The sequence below is a fragment of the Hyla sarda genome, chromosome 1, assembly GCF_029499605.1.
Source record: "Hyla sarda isolate aHylSar1 chromosome 1, aHylSar1.hap1, whole genome shotgun sequence".
In the NCBI taxonomy this organism is placed as follows: Eukaryota; Metazoa; Chordata; class Amphibia; order Anura; family Hylidae; genus Hyla; species Hyla sarda.
This window is the reverse complement of record NC_079189.1, coordinates 58256979-58278183: the sequence shown is the minus strand read 5'-3', so window position 1 is coordinate 58278183 and position 21205 is coordinate 58256979. Positions and strand designations below refer to the sequence as shown.

General features: G+C 41.3%; 1 protein-coding gene across 3 annotated transcripts in view; it reads right to left on the bottom strand.

Annotated features, from left to right (window-relative positions):
- The window catches only part of EVC2 (EvC ciliary complex subunit 2), a 164903-nt gene that overhangs the window by 94904 nt on the left and 48794 nt on the right, over positions 1–21205 (bottom strand). For all 3 annotated transcript variants that reach the window (XM_056555125.1, XM_056555126.1, XM_056555127.1), the window contains 4 exons: positions 19158–19280; positions 17504–17652; positions 13803–14127; positions 1635–1865 (listed from right to left, as the gene is read on the bottom strand). In XM_056555125.1, coding sequence (XP_056411100.1) covers positions 1635–1865; positions 13803–14127; positions 17504–17652; positions 19158–19280 — 828 coding nt within the window. The remainder of the gene's footprint in view (positions 1–1634; positions 1866–13802; positions 14128–17503; positions 17653–19157; positions 19281–21205) is intronic.

Below are 21205 nucleotides of genomic sequence, written 5' to 3'. Positions count from 1 at the left end.
TGTGACATCAATGTGTGTATTATCTCTGTACTGTGACATCAATGTGTGTATTATCCCTGTACTGTGACATCACTGTGTGTATTATTCCTGTACTGTGGCATCACTGTATGTATTATCCCTGTACTGTTACATTACTGTGTAATATCCCTGTACTGTGACATCACTGTGTGTAATATCCCTGTACTGTGACATTACTGTGTATTATCCCTGTACTCTGACATCACTGTGTGTATTATTCCTGTACTGTGACATCACTGTGTGTATTATTCCTGTACTGTGACATCACTGTGTGTATTATCCCTGTACTGTGACATTACTGTGTATTATCCCTGTACTTTGACATCACTGTGTGTATTATCCCTGTACTGTGACATCACTGTGTGTATTATCCCTGTACTGTGACATCACTGTGTTTATTATTCCTGTACTGTGACATCACTGTGTGTATTATCCCTGTACTGTGACATCACTGTGTGTATTATCCCTGTACTGTGACATCTGCTACATCGTAAATATTTATAATTTTTCTTACTAAAGTGCTTCCCCCCTAACATTCCTGCCCTAGGCTCAGGCCCACTGGTGCCTAATGGCAAATAAAGCCCTGATTCTGACGAAATCATTGTGGGCAATATCCAGATTCTATGACATTACTGTCGGACCACCACTGATTTCCAGAAGTGGTAGTGGAGATCCAAAATGCCTTTTACAATTGCTTTGTAAATGCTAATAGATTTCTGTAACTTGAGATCTTACATAACCTACTAAGGCTGGGCTCATAGATCGATTGTTTTTGGCTTATTGATTTTTTTTTCTGAGCCAGACACAACACATGATCATAGTCGCGCACCAGTCAGGTGCCTACCGTATGCTACATTTCTTTGTATGCCTCATGGAGACCTCTGATGTCACAACTGATACCAATAAACACAAGGAATAGAGGATCAGATTTGTCATCAGCTTTCATCCTTGGTTTTTGTATTTGTGTTCCACCATAAGCAAACTGTAATTGTCATCTTCTCAATTGTATATACGACATATCAGAAGATAATTTTTTTATTTAATTTATTTGTTTATGGTTCCTTCACCACATAGCCTCTGCCTATCACTTTTTTTCTCGCCCTGTTCTCTGCTAGTTTTGGTTCTCCACAGAGCCCTTGTCACCTTTTGTTCCCTCTTCCCCAATGGAGCCCATGCCTGTAAATCTTAAAGGGGTACTCCGCACCTATCTTATCCCCTATCCCTATACCCTATCCTGCTGCAACCAGCATTCATTTAGAGTGTCGGGTGCAACGCCGGAGGCTAGTGATGTCATGGCCACATCCCCTCAATGCAAGTTTATGACTTGCATTGAGGGAGCATGGCCGTGGTGTCACAAGCTGGGTGTGACCATGATGTCATGAGCCTCCGCCCCACATCGCCAGTCATCCGAAACAGAGCGAAGTTTGCTCCGTGCACCGGATGACTGTGGTGCCGCAGCCCAGATCGTGGGGGTCCCCAGCAGCGGGACCCCCGCGATCAGACATCTTATTCCCTATCCTTTGGATATGGGATAAGATGTCAAGGGGCGGCGTACCCCTTTAAGCCCCTAAACACACATGCCTTAAAAGCCATATATAGACTTCACATCACCTTACCTGGGTCTTCAGATAGTGCTCAAGCAGAGTTTTCTGCATTTCGGGTTTAGTTTTGACTAAACTTGAAACTTGGTCAAAGAACATTTTATGGAGCTCAGATCTGTGAGTGACGTTCAGTTGTCTGTAGGACTTTGCAAACTCTTCTTCTTGCCTATTTAAAAACATTCTCTTCATTTCAGTCTTCTCAAGGCCATGGAGCTTGTCAAGAAGTGATCTGTATTCAACCAAAGGCTGTAATGGAAGAGAACAGAGATGTGACAGAAGAGACATAAGACAAAGGGGAGATTTATCAAAGGATTTAGACTGGTTTTTCCTGTCTAAATTTGTCTCACAGAAAGTCGCAGTCTAAATATGTGCGACTTTTCTTCGACTTTTGCTCTAGAGGAATTTTAGAACATGATGCATGCAAGTATATTTTAGATGGAAATGCATTGGAAAATGCATTGGTGCTGAATTTATCAAGTGCGACTTTTGTGCGACAAGTCGCATCTGCCCAAAATACGCTGAAATGTCAGACCATGTTGGAGCAGGTCTAAATGAAGTTTAAGCTGTAGACCCTCAAGTCTGAGCACAGAATTTATCAAGGGCTGTGAGACCTTTGATAAATTAGGAGCACAATAGACAGGAGACTACCACATACGCTGGTCTATAAGCATACCCAGAATAGACTAGATTAGGAAATGTCCCCCAAAGTCTTCTAAGTACAGTATACAAGCCTCTCAGTTAGGCTAGGTATGTAAACTGTCGGGCTCCGTTATGTGGAGCTCCGTCATCCATTTGCATCCGACCCGTTTTTTTTTTTGTTTTTTTTTTCCTTGAGCTGAACGGACCCTGAAACAGGTAGGATGCAAATGGCTACTGCCAGGTCCCGACGGTCTCCATTCACTTGCATGGGGTCTGTCAGTGATCTGGCAATTTTACAGGAGTTTCAGTGCTTGCACTATTTTTTTTGTCCGCTAAACTTGATGGAACTGCCGACGGAGCTCTACATAACGGAGCCCGACGGCAGTGTGAAAGAGCCCTTACACATTTCTGAAATACGGTATTAGGGTACGTTCACACGAGCTGATTTTTTTGCCGGTTTTCCGCAGCGTATTTGAAAGTGGGCGGGCTCTTCTCGGCTGTCTGCAGCAGAGTGTCCGCGGTGGAATTTACGCTGCGGAAAATCCACCGCAGTCCCTACTGACTTCAATGGGGCTTGCGGCGGATTTTCCGCAGCGTAAATTCCACCGCGGAAAATCTGCTGCGGATAGCTGAGAAGAGCCTGCCCCCTTTCAAATACGCAGAGGAAAACCTGCAAAAAAATCCGCCCCTGTGAACGTACCCTTACGGTAGGTGCAACGTGCCCCATTTTGCTGCGTATTTGGCTGCGTATTTTCTGCAGCTGATTTTGCTACCCATCAACTTTAAAGGGTAGGAAAATACGCAGCACCAAATACGCAGCAAAATCTGCATCAAAATACGGCACTTGTAATCCTACTCTTAGGGGGAGATTTATCAAAACCTGTCCTAGAGGAATAGTTGCTGAGTTGCCCATAACAACCAACCAGATCGCTTCTTTCTTTTTTGAAAAGGCCTCTAAAAAATGAAAGAAGCGATCTGATAGGTTGCTATGGGCAACTGAGCAACTTTTCCTCTGGACAGGTTTTGATAAATATCCCCCTTAAAGTATAAGACATTATGCTTGCCAGGTTTTTTCTCTGCTAAAACCCTGCGGACATCTAAAAAAAACTTGTCGGGATCCGTTGTTGTCAGTTGTGAAACACTCCATCCAGCCCTGTTATCACCGTTTGTAATGTTGCTCCATTATGATCATGTAAACATAGCATGTGAAAATGTGAAAACGTTGGTTGGAGTTCACTTTTTTCTAGAGAACGGCAAGGGGTGAAGTCCAGCTACCAGACCATCAATGCCGTCCTGCCACCAGACCATCAATGCCGTCCTGCCACCAGACAATCAATGCCGTCCTGCCACCAGACCATCAATGCCGTCCTGCCAACAGACCATCAATGCCGTCCTGCCACCAGACCATCAATGCCGTCCTGCCACCAGACAATCAATGCCGTCCTGCCACCAGACCATCAATGCCGTCCTGCCACCAGACCATCAATGCCGTCCTGCCACCAGACAATCAATGCCGTCCTGCCACCAGACCATCAATGCCGTCCTGCCAACAGACCATCAATGCCGTCCTGCCACCAGACCATCAATGCCGTCCTGCCTCTGGAGCAGTATATATTTGAACCTTTGAAGATTGCTTACATGACTTATTCGACAACTGTGCATGTTTTCCAATCTCCTTACCCATATCTCGCCATAATTAATATAAAATGTTTATTAATCTGTCTCACCAGAATTACAACTACTCTTCTATCCTATCCTTACAACAAACAAACAAAAAACACCAAAAGATGCATCTCAGAGGATTATGTATTCCTGTCACTATAAATAATAGAATAGACTACAAAACGTCCAAGTACTACGGCTCCTCATTTGTTGCCAGACCGTGACTCTGTACATCCCTCTTCTATTAAACTGATTCATATATCAGTATGTAACCCGAGTGTTTTCTTACTGCATTTGCTGGTGTTTACAGCAACCTTTCAAAGTTTAAAAGCCTCAAGGGTCTGTTAGCCATTTATTCATCTTGTAATATGACAATAAAGAATGATTCACTGCGGATGTTCCGGAGGATTGCTGCAAGCAAATCTACGAAAGTGAGAAAAGTCCTGTTTTGTAATGATACTCAAACCGCATTTCTGGGAAGATGACATAAGCCAGGCCTTGGGCAGGAGACATGACGGCTGTCACTTCACTCATCTTACACCACAATATTGTATTTCTTTTTATACTATGCATATTTTGTTTATACATTAAACTTAATAAATAAACACTCTAGGAATTCTCACTTATTAATAAAGGTGTCCTCCAGACATCCTTCCTTAGTTCCCTCATTTGACAATGCAATTCTGCTAAGCATTGACAAGTATCTAGGGCAACTTTGGAGCCATTGGTTTAAATCAAAACATGGAATCTAAGGCAGTCAAGTAAGTATAATAATAATAATAATTTTTTTTTTTTTCAAACAAGGATTTCAAACCCATGTCAAAATAAATCTACATGAAAATCTATGTTACTTTGGCCTAAGTTGTCTGTGTTTCAAAACGTGCAATACACATTAGACCAAACCAAGGCCAATGTTCTGATATAAACGAGAGCCTCCCAATGGTGGAAGAAACAGCCATATTGGATTTCAATATGCCCGATCCTTTGTTCCCAGGGAAGATAAATCACTGGCTTAGAGGTTTGTCAAGATCTCCTTATTAAAAGGACTGCCGCACCCAAGATAAAACTTGAGAGGGCGGGAGCAGGCGGTCACAGAACATACAGCGGGTCCAACAAAATTCTGCGCAGTCCCACAAACCTCTGAAATGCCATAGAGGGCTGATGTAATAGCACAAGGGGGTGATGAAATGGCACGGGGATAAATCTCTAGAAGCTGTGTTTGCGGGAACGAGCGGGAGCAGATACACATATTACAGGAGCTGGTGGAAGTGGGCGGCAATGGTCAGAAATCCAGCAGGAGCAGTACAGTGATCCCTCAACTTACAATGGCCTCAACATACAATAGTTTCAACATTTTCTTTTCTGGACCATTGTAACTTGAAACCAGACTCAACATACAATGTTACGGACAGTCCAGATCTGTGAAACATGTCAATGGCAGGAAGAACTGACCAATCAGAATGGGCAATTTACTGGTAAATCACCTGTATCACTGAAGCGTATGCACTGACTGATGTCTGGTAGCCGCCCCCTACAGTACAGGAGGTATTACATGTTCTGTACTCTTTACCTGTGCCAGGGTTAGCTGCTCCTTTGGACACCAGATGAGGGCAGCTCCATGTTACTTTTTTAGGACATTGCCTGTACTGTACAGGACCCTGAAGAAGCTCTTGTCCTCTACATAGACCAGTGTTTCCCAAGCATGGTGCCCCCAGCAGTTGCAACTGTCTGGGCATGCTGGGAGTTGTAGTTTTGCAACAGCTGGAGGCTCCCTGCTTGGGAAACACTGAAAGAGACAGTGATTTACAGCTCCCAGCAGATCCTTATTACTTTTATATGTAAGGATTTGCTTTATCTATATTAGTTATCGACCAGGTTTCCATAGAGTTGTGGTCTCAACATACAATGGCTTCAACATACAATGGGCATCCCAGAACCAATTAATATTGTAACTTGAGGGACCACTGTATTAAGAAAACAGTCCTGCACAAGGCTCTACTTCCTATTGCAATACCAAGTGTACCTGTTTATGGTGGTGTCAGTAACAATAGCTGTTATTTTGTACAGTATTAGATATGGAAATGAGATTGTGAGTCTAGGACTAATAATAAGAAATACATAGCTTATTGAACATGTGACGACCAATACACCACATATGGTTCACTTCCAAACCCTAGGAGGCCATACAGCTCTGTGCTATACTACAGAACTTAGCTGTTCATGTTTTCAACTTGCGTATAAAGGGTCCAAACATTATCCATTAGCAGTCAAATACAATTTTTTCTACAATTAGAGATTTTTAATACAATAAATTTGGCATCACATTAAAACTATAAATACACATTAGATTAAAATTGGATGATTTTTTCAGAATTGATTGACCATCGGAAGAGTATAAGGGGGGACGGGGCCGGGGGGGGTTCACGTACAAATACATTTGTAATAAACTGAACCACTGCAGAAAACACATGTAGGAACCAGCCTAACAGTTGAAATGTGGAGTATATACCAAATGTATTACAGCGCACAGTTGTTGATAGTTCACACTTGGTCGTATCCTTTTTTTGCCGTATTCAGTGTATTTTTGTGGTGTCTATGGGAGATTTTATGGAAAAAATATTTTAATGCACACCAATAAAATTCTATTTTAAAAATGGGTCTAATATATGGCTGAGAGACTACTACTTGTGACCTCGTCATGATAGGTTTTTGTTGCTGTGAGCAGAACCTCCACTTTCAGCTATACCTGCCCCAATGGTACATACGATATGGAGCAATCTACAGCAGACAAACCCTTTTATGGATGTTCTTATTTTGGACCATGTTACCGCATAAACCAAGCCACTTAGTATCCCAGCACTTATAGAACTTGTTAATAACATTTGCAGAGACAGAAAGCCTAATGGCTGTAAGTAACAGGACATGCAGTGACCATTTATAATGTTATATTCAGAGTTAATGCATTTAGTTAAAAGTACAGAAATAATTAGAATAATAACTTTCCTGGTCTACGTGGGCAGTGGTTATTAATATTATACTCTACACTTCCTGAGAAGATATCATTCGGTAACATGGTCATATCCCTTCTGCTGGAACCTCTGCAAAATTAAAACCTCATAAAGCTTACAAAGCACAGTCTGTAAAATATTAATAATGCAATTAGTATTAAAGGGAAAGTACACCATTAAATAGCTTCTGGCATCTGGTTAGGTTACCAGACATGACCCAATGGTCTCAGTTTTTGTTGTATAACAAGTGAACTTTTATGTTTTTATTTTTACATGGTGCCTACTACTATTATTACTCCTTGCTCCTGCGACTGTTCTGCGGCTGCTGGTGCTCGCAAAAAAACAAAGTTATATTTTTTTTCTGGAAAAAATAATTGATAAGCCATCAATGGGTGATCATGGATGTATGAAACCTTGAGGGGACTGCGGCACTCTATAGATAACCGTATATGCTTCATAGTTGATACAGGCACAGTGTCTGTACATTGTGTTTTACCATGTATTGTAGCTCAGCCCCATTCAAGTGAATGCTGTGCCTAGCAAACTTATAAGGAGCAGCAACACTAACTGGAAAATGCCTTTGACTGTAAAGCCAGTTTGTTTTACTAATGGAAACCTCCAAAGGAAGCTGATAGGACTCGCAATGGCTTGGCAATCCACCAATTCATTGGAACTAGTGGATCTCGGCAGACAGACACCCATTGTTAACCTATTATAAGGACAATTGCATATAAGGGGAATCTTTTGACTCTATTTGCAGCTAAGAGCTGCAGACTCTGTGGGATAGCTGTACCCTTCCTGGAGGGGATAGTAGTTGCCGAACTTGTGAGCCTGCCTTTTTATTTCCCAGCCAAATGTTAAATAGCAAAACCAACTGTACAGGAGAAAATAAGCTTTCAAAGTATCAGAAGTGTGTGTTACTACCCAGAGCCTGTATCGTCTAGGCTACCAGTAGCACATGGAAAAGTAATGGTTTCCATTGCACCCAAAGCAAACACACCAACCTACGAAAAATTGGTACAATTGACCACAAGTACCTCACTTCCAAGCCCCTCCTTCAGGAATACGAAGCTCTGAAAATAAATCAAGGATGGGCCGGGAGGTCTGGACAAGTGAGATATGCCAGGCTGTGACGCTTAAGCAGCTTGGCCTGCATCTACATTTGCACCAACCTACAACAAATCGGACCACAAATACCATACTTACAGTAATTAATATATATATATATATATATATATATATATATATACACTGCTCAAAAAAATAAAGGGAACACTAAGATAACACATCCTAGATCTGAATGAATTAACTAATCGTATGAAAAAATACTTTCGTCTTTACATAGTTGAATGTGCTGACAACAAAATCACAAAAAAATTATCAATGGAAATCAAATTTATCAACCCATGGAGGTCTCGATATGGAGTCACACTCAAAATCAAATCAACTCCTGGACAGTCTGTGGTGCAACGTGGCGTTGGTGGATGGAGCGAGACATGATGTCCCAGATGTGCTCGATCAGATTCAGGTCTGGGGAACGGGCGGGCCAGTCCATAGCATCAATGCCTTCCTCTTGCAGGAACTGCTGACACTAGTTTTGTATTGCATTAGGAGGAACCCAGGGCCAACCGCACCAGCATATGGTCTCACAAGGGGTCTGAGGATCTCATGTTGGTACCTAATGACAATCAGGATACCTCTGGCAAGCACATGCAGGGCTGTGTGGGACCCCAAAGAAATGCCACCCCACACCATTACTGACCCACCACCAAACCGGTCATGCTGGAGGATGTTGCAGGCAGCAGAACGTTCTCCACGGTGTCTACAGACTCTGTAACATGTGCTCAGTGTGAACCTGCTTTCATCTGGGAAGAGGACAAGGCACCAGTGGCGAATTTGCCAATCTTGGTGTTTTCTGGCAAATACCAAATGTCCTGCACAGTGTTTGGCTGTAAGCACAACCCTCACCTGTGGACATCGGGCCCTCATACCATCCTCATGGAGTCTGTTTCTGACACATGGGTTGACACATGCACATTTGTGGCCTGCTGGAGGTCATTTTGCAGGGCTCTCGCAGTGCTCCTCCTTGCACAAAGGTAGAGGTCCTGCTGCTGGGTTGTTGACCTCCTACGGCCTCCTCCATGTGTCCTGATGTACTGGCCTGTCTCCTGGTAGTGCCTCCATGCTCTGGACACTACGCTAGCAGACACAGCAAACCTTCTTCATGCTACCACTAGAGTGAAAGCACCGCCAGCATTCAAAACATCAGGCAAGAAGCATAGGAACTGAGAAGTGGTCTGTGGTTACCACCTGCAGAACCAATCCTTCATTGGGGGTGTCTTGCTAGTTGCCTATATTTTCCACCTGTTGTCTGTTCCATTTGCACAACAGCATGTGAAATTGATTGTCAATCAGTGTTGCTTCCTGGACAGTGTGATTTCACAGAAGTGTGATTGACCTGGAGTTACATTGTGTTGTTTAAGTGTTCCCTTTATTTTTTTGAGCAGGGTGTATCCATATATATATATATATATATATATATATATATATATATATATATAGCAACAGAAGAATGCAGCAGCACACTGCCAGCACAAGGACATAGGTGAAACATGTACACGCAGATAAGACATGGAGAGATATACAGCTATGGTGCAGTAGATGCAAATGTGAAACTATGAGATAGTGAGGCACTTAGCTCGCAAATTTGTCTCCACCGGCAGTCTTGGATGTTCCAGATCCTGCCATGCTTACTGAACTGTTCACACAGAGGCATATTCACAGTGTAGGGTCCGTCCAAATGAGGCCACCTTATCGCGGTGGGACAGTCCATGCTATTTGACCGCCGGCGGAGACAAATTTGCGAGCTAAGTGCCTCACTATCTCATAGTTTCACATTTGCATCTAGTGCACCATAGCTGTATAGCTCTCCATGTTGCACCTATGTCCTTGTGCTGGCAGTGTGCTGCTGCATTCTTCTGTTGCTGTATATTTAGCCTAGTAGCGTGCACCTGTAGGCCAGGTCCATATAATAGTTTGGTATCAACTAAAGTGCTGGCTGACTTATTCTTTGTCTGTATTGCACATACGGGGGAGTGGCTACCCCCATGTTGGCCTTGCACCCCACCCACCTCTATCAGGTGTGTATATAAGGTGTCTTGAATGTTCCAGATCCTGCCATGCTTACTGAACTGTTAACACAGAGGCATATTCACAGTGTAGGGTCCGTCCCAATGAGGCCACTTTATCGCGGTGGGACGGTCCAAGCTATTTGACCACCGGCGGAGACATATTTGCGAGCTAAGTGCCTCACTATCTCATAGTTTCACATTTGCATCTATTGCACCATAACTGTATAGCTCTCCATGTTTTATCTGCGTGTTCATGTTTCACCTATGTCCTTGTGCTGGCAGTGTGCTGCTGCATTCTTCTGTTGCTGTATATTTAGCCTGTAGGCCAGGTCCATATAATAGTTTGGCTGACTTATTCTTTGTCTATATATATATATATATATATATATATATATATATATATATATACACATACATACACACACACACACATATATATATATATATATATATATATATTTAAATTGTGTTTTTATAAAAAGGACAAAGCAGCAACCGATGAGAGACATTCATGTGTACGTGCAAAGAGCTAATCGTGCATATCACTTTTAGGGTGCTATTGTTGGTTGGTAGACCAAATTCATACAAGAAAAATAAGGAACAGCACACCACACTTTTTATGCATTGATTCTTTTTGTGTGTTTTCCAAAAATTACAAAATATCCATGTGGCTTGTATAATTTTTCATTCTATGAAAAATTGTCAGAAAACCTGTAGAAAAAATTAATCCATTGGGTATTGGTCATTCCAATTCTATAGGTAATACCCTTAAATTAAATCTGTCATCAGTTTCACCTGCACTAACCTGTCGGTGCTGACAGGTAGTGCAGGTGACACTGATGACAACGGTATTACCAGAGAATGAGGATTGCCGGAGAGCTACAGCACAGAACGGAAAAATACCGTTTTTATCAGTGTCATCTGCACTACCTGTCTGTACCAAAAGGTAGTGCAGGTGACTCTGATGACAACGGTACTTACTTTGTTCTGTGCAGGTGACACTGGTGACAGATTTCCTTTAATAGAATGCGAAATTCCAAGGCAGTGTAAGAATAAAGTAAACAGTAGATAATAGCTGTAACGATATGTATGACACACAGAAAACATACCATGTGTACAGTGGGGATCAAAAGTTTGCACACCCCAGGTAAAAAATTGTATGAATGTGCATAAAGAAGCCAAGGAAAGATGGAAAAATCTCCAAAAGGCATCAAATTACAGATTAGACATTCTTATAATATGTCAACAAAAGTTAGATTTTATTTCCATCATTTACACTTTCAAAATAACAGAAAACAAAAAAAAATGGCGTCTGCAAAAGTTTGGGCAGTTAATATCTTGTACTGCCCCCTTTGGCAAGTATCACAGCTTGTAAACCCTTTTTGTAGCCAGCCAAGAGTCTTTCAATTCTTGTTTGAGGTATCTTTGCCCATTCTTCCTTACAAAAGTCTTCTAGTTCTTTGAGATTTCTGGGCTGTCTGTCACGCACTGCTCTTTTACGGTCTATCCATAGATTTTCAATTATGTTGAGGTCAGGAGATTGTGAAGGCCATGGTAAAACCTTCAGTTTACGCCTCTTGATGTAATCCCCCGTGGATTTCGAGGTGTGTTTAGGATCATTATCCATTTGTAGAAGCCATCCTCTCTTTAACTTCAGCTTTTTCACAGATGGCATCAAGTTAGCATCCAAAATTTGCTGACATTTTATTGAATCCATTTTTCCTTCTACTTGTGAGATGTTCCCTGTGCCACTGGCTGCAATACAACCCCAAAGCATGATTGATCCACCCCATGCTTACCAGTTGGGCAGAGGTTCATTTAATTAAATTCTGTTCCCCTTCTTATCCAAACGTACCTTTGCTCATTCCAGCCAAAAAGTTCAATTTTGACCTCATTGGTCCACAGAACTTGTTTCCAAAATGCATCAGGCTTGTCTATATATTAATTTGCAAAGTTCAAACGCTGATTTTTGTGGTGAGGACGTAGAAGAGGTTTTCTTCTGATGACTCTTCCATGAAGACCATATTTGTACAAGTATCTCTTTATAGTGGAATAGTGTACCACAACTCCAGTGTCTTCCAGATCTTTCTGGAGGGATTGTGCAGTCAAACGTGGGTTTTGAATAGTTTTTCTCACAATCCTGCGAGCTGTGTCTGATATTTTTCTTGGTCTTCCAGATCTGTCTTTAACTTCCACTGTTCCTGATGACTGCTATTTCTTAATTACATTCCGAACAGAGGATATTGACATCTGAAAACGTTTTGCTATCTTCTTATAGCCTTCTCCAGCTTTGTGAGCGTCAACTATTTCCAGTTTCAGATTTCTAGACAATTACTTAAAAGAACCCATGGTGCTGATTGTTGGGGCAAGGTCAGATGAGTCTGGGCATTCAAACCTTTGAGATTGACATCACCTGGTCTTCCCAGATGATGATTGAGAACAATCCATGACACTGGCAGGTCTCAGTTTTGCAAGCTATAAATTCTACAGGGTGCCCAAACTTTTTCAGACGCCATTTTTTTGTTTTCTGTTACTTTGAAAGTGTAAATGATGGAAATAAAATTCCTAACTTTTGTTGACATATTATAAGAATGTCTAATCTGTAATTTGATGCCTTTTGGAGATTTTTCCATCTTTCCTGCACATTAATACACATTTTTTCCTGGGGTGCCCAAACTTTTGATCCCCACTGTATAAAAAGTGGAGTTAATGCACATAAGCTTGCAGAGAGAACAAATTATTAAGTAAAAAGTGCAAGGGCAGCTCAGTGAACAGTGCAGCTAAAGGTGCATAAAAATACCCTCACAAAATTAATATACCAAGAAGTTACAGGAATGCCATCCCCTACAAATGTTTCAGTACAAACAACCTTCTTCTGGCAGAGTCTGTCAGCGGTCGCTGCTTTATATTCTTTTGAATTGTGTTTTAATGTATGTGTTTTGATTAATAAAGTATACATTTTCATAGCTTGTGGTCTGTTGAACCGATTTCATGTAGGTTGGTGCAAAGGTCAAAAAGGTGGAGCCAAGCTACTCAAGTGCCACAGCCTGGCATAACTCCTTACTCGCCTACACCTCCCAGGCCCTCCTTGATTTACGTACAGAGCCTTGGAGGTGAGGGTAAGTAAGGATACTTGGCTGAAAAATAAAGAGACAAATCAGAGACAACCACCATCAGCTCTAAGAAAGGTACAGTTTGCCTTTATACCCTAACAGAATACTGACCCCTTTAAGGTAATGAGACTTTCCCTGGACAATCCTTTTAAAGGGGTTATCCACCCAAAGACATCTTATCCCATATCCAAAGGATGGAGATGTGACGTAACGTCACGCCCCCTGCTGACGTCACATCACGCCCCCTCCATTCATGTCAATGGGAGGGGGCGTGGCAGCCGTCACCCCCCCCCCCACATAGACATAAATGGAGAGGGCACAGCGAGACGTCACAAAGGGGCATGGCATTACATCACGTCTCAAGTCCTGGAAAGAAAGAACTTTGCGAGACTGATGATGCAGCCCCAAAAAGAATGCGGGTGCTGCACGGAGATTGCAGGGGCTCCCAGCGGCAGGCCCCCCATGATCAGACATCTTATCCCCTATCCTTTGGATAGGGTATAAGAAGTCTCTGGCAGGATAACCCCTTTAAGAACCAAACCTAGAATCTGCAAGGAGAGGGAAATTAAAATGCCTGCCTTGTGATCTTATAAATATAATGGAAACCATGTTACTTCCTTGAAAGCATACCTTTTCCCCAGAATTCTTCAGGATCCCCTCCGCCTCTTCCATTGCCTCTTTTTGCTTGCGAATCTGAGCGTCTATTTGCTTCTTACTATCCAGATTACATTCTGCGGTCAAAGCTACCAGCTTCCTCTGATGTTCCTCCTGTGTTCTCTTCTCCAGGTCCGTCCAGTGGCCTCTTAAGATCATATTCATTCTCTTCTCCTCAAGAGGAGAGAGGTCCCCTGTCTCTGCCATACTTCTCAGTAGTATCCCAGTCACATCTTTGTAGACCTGGACTCGACAAGCCTCTAAACTAGTGTCTGCCTGCATCATATTACCTATCTCCGAGCTGGGAATGAAACAAATAAAAGAATTCACCAAAAAGCCCAATCACATCTCAATGTTGTCAATACTGATAAACATTTTGCATAACTAATAAAAAAAGGCATTCGCTCACATTTTCGTTGGCAATATGGCAGCTATACATGTGGCAGAGCTAAATTTGTTACTAAACTCTTTGGTGCTGAATAGTGTCCGCATTTTAATACCTCACTGATTTACACCAATAAAGTACCACCATGAGCGGTGTCAAACACCATTTTGGGTTCGCTGCATCTGATAAGAATTTATCTATTATATCCTTCAGTTCAATTGTTATGAGTAAAACAGTGTTTTTTGTTGCAATATGTATTTACTTTTTTATTATAGGCAAGCTAGGTGTTAATTTTCTTGACGATCCATTCTTTCTAGTGACTTTAAGCTCATGTTTATTTAGTGCACATTTTATATTTGCCAGATTAAGTGATAATTCCAAGCATATTGCTTGGGAGTGAACATCAAAGACGCAACACACATATAAATTCCATTGAAATGGGGTTAATCTGTGTCCAGAATACCTTGGGGGTACCCCATAGGTTTTCTCAAAAAAGCTTACCAAAAAGGTAAAAGACAAAAAACTGTTTGAATTGGTTACTCCTCAGGATATAACCATAACATCACAAGAAAAAGATACTGTAAATGATAAATCTAAAAATAATAATAAAAATACAAACAGATTTAAATATAATTTTATCACTAATTATAATTGTAGAGCTAGTGAAATTAAAAATAATCTGCAACGTAACTGGCCCATACTTTGTGGTGACCCGGTATTGAAAAATATTATACCTATGAATCCAGGTGTAACCTTTCAGTGATGTAGAAATTGGCAGAGCCTGATAGCCCCTAATAGATTTAAAACCAATAACGGTGAAAATCAAACTACCTCTGAACCAAAACTGGGTTGCTTCCCTTGCAATAGACCACGTTGTCTGTGTTGCTCCATGATTAATACTCCTAAGTTTTCTGTTGCATCCATTCAGACTAAGGGTGCGTTCCCACAGGGCGTATACGCAGCGTATTTGACGCTGCGCAAAATTTACGGCAGCAGCGGGAAATACGCTGCGTATTCCTTGCTCACTATACACACAGGGCTTTCCGGCGGCAGCCCAATGTGTATAGTGAGTTTTGGAGGCGGAGCCGCGCGTCACAGTCATGCCGGCACACGGCCCAGCCTCCAAAACTCACTATACACATTGGGCTGCCGCCGGAAAGCCCTGTGTGTATAGTGAGCAAGGAATACGCAGCGTATTTCCCGCTGCTGCCATAAATTTTGCGCAGCGTCAAATACGCTGCGTATACGCCCTGTGGGAACGCACCCTAAGCGAACATTTTCTATTGAACATAGAGTCAGCTGTGATACCCACTTTGCGGTACATCTTTTGAGTTGTAGTTGCCAATTACAATACGTAGGTCGGACAATTCAGACTGTACGATCACGTATGTCTAAACATAGATCCAATATAAAAAATAGCTTTTTATTGCACAGTATATCTCGTCATTTTTCTGTAGTACACAATAATAATATTAATGACTTGCAACTTACCATTTTAGAAACCATTCCGGCAACAACTCCTAACCGTTATCAAAAATTGATAAATCGAGAATCCTATTGGATTTTTAAATTAGCTACGCTTACCCCTCAGGGACTTAATGAATCAATAGAAAATGTCCGATTGTCTTTTATATTGTTTTTCATTACATATTTATTTTTCATTTTTGTTCTGTATGTCACTTTCTTAATTTTTGTATTTTTGCATTATTGTACCTTTTTAATAATTTCTTATGAATGATTATATCAATGAGATTATCTATTTATAATGATAAAATGTTTTTATATGTAGCACTTAATGTGGTTCACTGTGGATTCGGCAATTGCCGTCTCCCCAGGTAACCCATATTGTGTACATATAATGAGAAAGATATTGCAGTTACACAATTCTACCTATTTTCTTAATCGCATTGCGACTCTCCGTATCCTCTGCTATAAATAAGCAGTGGATGCTGGCGACTCACAATGCAGTTTTATAATAATTGAGGAATTTTCTTCTGCCAATTAAATGGTCAAATTTTTTGCAATCTTCTTTGTTAGTCAATGGGTTAAATCCTACCTATTTATACCTGCTGTGTACCCTATCTGTTATGCCTGAAGAAGCTGCGCATGCGCAGCGAAACACGTTGCATTCTGGACAAATAAATCTTCTTAATCGTTCACCTGTTGTGGTCGTTCAGCGCCGTGGAGCCGGGTTCCCTCTGAAGCCTTGTATTCCTTTGCCAAATCCTATTGTAACATTCTCATTATGGGGTATTAAGTGCAGAATTATGGAGGAAAATTCTATCTTTTTTAATTAAGAACAAGGCCACAACGTAACAAAATGTGAAAGCAGTGAAAGGGTCTGAGGACTTTCCGAATTTACTGTATGTCCACTTTTGCATGCAACTACCACTTGGTGGACCTCACCACACATGGAATGTGCATAAAAAGGTTGATTCTGTATTTAATTATCCACTTACATGATCTCATATAGTGTTGATGCCACTTATAACAGTTTCCCTGTCATGGTGCCTGGTACATGTGAGCACCAGCCAAACGGGGCATCATGATGTCATGCCCCGCCCATTCAATGCAAGTCTATGGGAGGGAGCGTGGAGCGTGTCACGCCCCCTCCCATAGACTTGCATTGAGAGGGTGGAGTGTGATGTCATGAGGGGGCGGGGGCTATGACGTCACGAGCTCTTGGCACCGGCTCCAGTGTTCGGAACAGTTTGTTCTGAACGCTGAGCAGCGGAGTACCCCTTTAAGCCTCATAATAAGCAACGACATCTCACAAATTATAGTTCATCTGGGGCTTCTGGGACCCCTCATGCACAGAAACCCAGAAGCAATGGTGACCTCTGCCCCTATTACAGTGTTGCCACTGACGTCACCAAGGACAGCGCCCTGGGCTATTGTACTGTTCTGAGACTGTGCAACAGAACATTCATTTTTCTGCTTGTATTTTTCAGCAGTTTTCTCGCGGAGGGTCACAGACAGATGTAAGTATTAAGCAGGTGTTCCACCACTTCAAGGCATGAATTTTGCACGATGCTATTTGTGTCCAATCATCATGCAAAGTGGGGTCCTATGTGGTTTCCTGAAGTGAGGAAGGCGAAGAGTTTTGCATCACAAAATCCTAAAAATGTATTTATTTGATGAGCCAAGGTTCCAGTATTGACAAGTGCGTAAAAAAAAAGGAAAAAAAAAAACCTTGTGCCCCACGAGGGCCAATTATATTTGTGAATCTGTTTTCATTGCTGTTGATTTAGCTTCCAATGCAAAAAGAAGAAAAGACACAACAAACACTCACTCTTCCAGTGCTTGCAGCAGGTTTTCTGCCTCTTCAAAGCATATTATGTCAATCAAGCGGTCAATCCCAGTCATTTCTTCTGGAGCACCATCGGATGATTTGGCTGGGGATTCACTTTTTTGCATGCTGTTAATTTGACGTGATTTTCCCTGGGAATTTAAGATGAAGCTCCAGATTAATGTTGACGTAAAGGGTGATTGTGCTAAGAAACTGTATTCTTGTGCATTTTGTCAACCTAATAGGTTTCTTATCACATGAAAATAGACATTATTGTATCGGAATGAAGAAAAAAAATAAACACATGATAAGGTCCCAGCGGTCCCCACGCAGCCCCACTAAATATTATATATGACTTGTGAACAGTAAGAGATTAGTGGAAAAGCCTGAGGCTGAGGAACCAGGCATTTTATGTTTGTACAACAGACTGGATGTTATATAACTTTTTGGGCGTCGTCCATTCTGGAAAAAACAGGGCAGAACAACTGGCAATATAAAACTGTAATATGTAATTTCTTGGGCTTTGATTCTACGTGATGAAAAAGGGCACAAAAGAGGTATTCGATGAACAATATTTGTAGAACAATCTAAGTAATAAAGAAGCAATAGATAGCTTCCTGGCAATTTAAGTAATTGTTGACAGACAGGTTGCTAAGGATATGCTCATTCTTGTTGTATCCCTAGCAACCAGTCTGTCTCAAATGAAAAAATCCCTAGTGGCAAACCTTGCATAATAAAAAAGGACATAATAATTGTCATTTTTATTATTATAATAATAATAATTAAAAAAAAATCTTAATATACTAGTTTTCTCACCAGCCACTAGAGCACCCACAATTGGCCGAATTAATGTAAAGCTGGCCATTCACATTAAACTAACGTCAGCCCCTTGCCAAACAATTTTAACAGGACTTGTCAACAATCTAATGTGTATGGGGACCTTCTGATTCTCCCTCGATTACAGAAGTCAGAGAAAAAGAAGGTTCAGGTTGTAATTTCGAAATATTTTGCATTCAGGAGAGACATTCCAGGAGACATGTTTGGCAACAACTTACTCCCTTTTTTAACTTAGAAGACAACCACAATCGGCTGAGTGTACATATATATGGGGGGGTTGGGAAAGAGATTTATTCAGCCATCAGCTATATGATGTGTATGCCAGCGAAACTCACATCAGAGCTTTGCTGTGCAGACTGGAACATGATATGCAGAACAGTCTTAATGACAGTTCAAAGTAACTGATGAAAGCCGAGATGAGACATAATAGTAACACTATTTGGTATACACTCAGATAAAACTCTGTTTACAGGCTCCCATCAGTCCCTGGGAAGGGAATGTCCTCCTCCACTTCCTAAAGACTGTAAATAAGTAACTCCCATTTATTGCAGCTGCCATAAAGGACTTCCCCTGTTATACTGTCTGTACATGAAGTAAGTATCTCAAATATGGCCACACCAGAAAGGTTTTTGAAAAAATAAATAGATGCAACATAAAACCAAAATAACAATAATAATAATAATGAGGATGAGGTTAATTACTATAACTGGTATGTTATAACGCCAAACCTACATTGAAACACATGAGAAATTCCCTTTAAAAGGGGACAAATCTTCTGCTCTGTTATCAATGAATAAAAGAATAAAATAAACTGACTTACGGGCATTCTCCATTTTAACCACTTGGTGTGGTAAAGGAGGGCAAACACAGCACATGTCAATAAGAACGATACAAGGAAGGCAATGACAAATCCAGCTCCGTGAAGACCATGGTCAGGCAGAACCTGGTGAGAAATGGAAAAGAGGGAACATTTTTCCTGAGTTACCATAAAGAAACATAGGCAATAAATCCAAAGCCTATAGTCTATGTATCATCACATAGGCACGACAGAACCCCTTGTGTGGAGCTAGCTATCAATATGAACAGTCCACGAGCAAAAACAAACGCACAAAAGAGGTGCAATAAGCCAAACAGTACGAGAGTCCATAAATCCACTACACAAGAAAGAATAAATGGGCCGCACTCACCGGATCCATGTGCACAAGTACTGTTCTTCATTGCAGGTTATTTTCTTCAGTGCAGGTTAAAAAGTGAAATGTGATGAAATGTGTCTGCACATGCGCAACAGCTGTTACCCAGTTTACAGCACAGCATGCAAGGAAACTGCAATAGGTTGGGTGGCTAATGTGTGGGAGAGAGAAAAGTGACCTCACACTAACAAAAAAGGGATACTGGGACTTGTAGTTGGAGGAAACAGATATTTCACATAAAGAAAGCAGCAGCATTATGGTGGACTAACAATACAGTCATTTAGCCCCAAGACAAGAATGATCCTTCCTAGGTATGTCTATTACTATCTGGTTGGTAAGTACTTAAATAGGCACTGTCAGATATTAAAAACTTTTGATATGTTGTAAAGCATGCAAAACCAATAGGTTTTGCAATTGCTTTCATTAGAAAATTTTCAGTATTTCATACTGATAAATCCAGTCAAACAACTGCCCCCTCTGCCTTCTGGAATGCATTCAGGGCTTCTGTGAACACTGCTTCGTCCTGGACTCCGGGACATTTTGGAGGGGGGGGGGGGGGGGGGGGGCTGTACACGCTTCAGAGACTCATGTGAAGAGAAGGGGAGGGGGTCTCTCACACAGCAGACATCAATGAGAGAGGCAGAAACATGCATTGCAGACGAAAAAGTAAGTGTCCGTATGTGTGTGTGTGTGGATATATGTGTATGTGTGTATATCAGTGTGTCTATCTAATGTGTATGTGTAAGAATATATGAAGCCTGTGTGTGTGTGTGTGCGTGTGTGTGTGTGTGTGTAATAAAGGGGGACTACCTCCAGCTGTTGCAAACCTACAGCTCCCAGCATGCCCACACATCATTTGGCTGTGCAGGCATGCTGGGAGTTTTAGTTTTGCAACAGCTGGAGGCACCCTGGTTGGGAAGCACTGGACTGAGGAGAGGGAGGAGAGGAGGGGGAGTAGTTATCACAATACCAGCCCCCCTGTTTTGGTGGATAGAATTAAGTTATTTCAGAAATAAAGCTAATTCTGAGAGAAATGTAGGTCATAGACACATAAACAAGTACATGTACATGATCAGGATGAGATACTGAGCAACATATAACAGTTTTGTTTTTTTGAGTTCTCTGACGGGTACGTTTTAAATCACATAGATACACATATTTCCTTTGGTACAAGTCCTGTCAATGTTCATAGTATAATAGTGGTGGAAAACATTTTATTGGCAGATACGTTTGAAGAGAATAGTAATGCCCAGTCGCCTGTCGTGAAGTTAGATAGCTGACATTTATTTTAAGAGGAAATCTGAATTACAAGACATTTGAGGATGCACAAAGTCATAGAAACTATACAGTGGGGGAAGAAAAAGTATTTAGTTAGCCACCAATTGTGCAAGTTCTCCCACTTAAAAAGATGAGGGAGGCCTGTAATTTTCATCATAGGTATACCTCAACCATGAGAGACATAATGAGAAAAAAAATCCATAAAATCACATTGTCTGATTTGTAAAGAATTTATTTGCAAATTATAGTGGAAAATTATTATTTGGTCACCTACAAACAAGCAAGATTTCTGACTCTCACAGACCTGTAACTTCTTCTTTAAGAGTCTCCTCTGTCCTCCACTCATTACCTGTATTAATGGCCCCTGTTTGAACTTGTTATCAGTATAAATGACACCTGT